General features: G+C 63.3%; 1 protein-coding gene across 1 annotated transcript in view; it reads left to right on the plus strand.

The window, feature by feature from the left end:
• Positions 1–565: 565 nt before the first annotated feature.
• The window catches only part of HPRT1 (hypoxanthine phosphoribosyltransferase 1), a 21,982-nt gene continuing 21,888 nt past the window's right edge, over positions 566–659 (plus strand). The window contains exon 1 of the mRNA XM_009331762.1: positions 566–640. Coding sequence (XP_009330037.1) covers positions 566–640 — 75 coding nt within the window. The remainder of the gene's footprint in view (positions 641–659) is intronic.

The raw sequence follows: 659 nt of genomic DNA on the forward strand, positions 1-659 counted from the left end.
GGGCTGGCGCTGCCCCAACACCCCAGTACCCACATGTGCTGGTCTGATGAGTATTTAGGTGTATTTTCCCCACGCCCTCAGCTGCCTGTGCCGGGGGGCTGGATTTCCTATGGCTGGGGAGAATGAGGCTCCACCAAATCCTGTGATTCACAGGAAGACCCGAAGTGATGCAGACAGCCCCTTTTCTTTCCTCCTTCAAGGTGCACAAAGCCGTGGCGGAGGACAAGCCTTTCTTGGTGATGGAGAGGAGCCTGGGCAACACCTGGCTGGAGAGGAGTGTTCCCGCCATGCGTGGGGGGATCTGACCGTGGAGCCCCTCCAAGGACGTGAACACCCGAGGGAAGAGTATCCCCTGTCCTCGGTTTCGGAATGACAGCAATTACACACCCCGTTCCCTCCTGGGGATAGGAGTGATCTTCCCAGGGAGACATGAGGAGACAGGGGACATCCCCACACCGCGTTGGGGAGGGGAAGATCAACTCTGAAGACCCAGGGGTGGGGATGGGGGACAGACCTGCAACCCTGCTGGGATGGGGACAGCCCTAGCGAGGGGAGGGCACCCGCGATGGCACGGGGACGGCCCCGGCCAGGAGATGGGACCCGCGCCCGGCGGGAACCGCCCCGTACCTCCGGGGCAGCGGTGCCGCCGGGGCTGAGGG

The sequence above is a fragment of the Pygoscelis adeliae genome, unplaced genomic scaffold (genome assembly GCF_000699105.1).
Source record: "Pygoscelis adeliae isolate BGI_AS28 unplaced genomic scaffold, ASM69910v1 Scaffold79, whole genome shotgun sequence".
In the NCBI taxonomy this organism is placed as follows: domain Eukaryota; kingdom Metazoa; phylum Chordata; class Aves; order Sphenisciformes; family Spheniscidae; genus Pygoscelis; species Pygoscelis adeliae.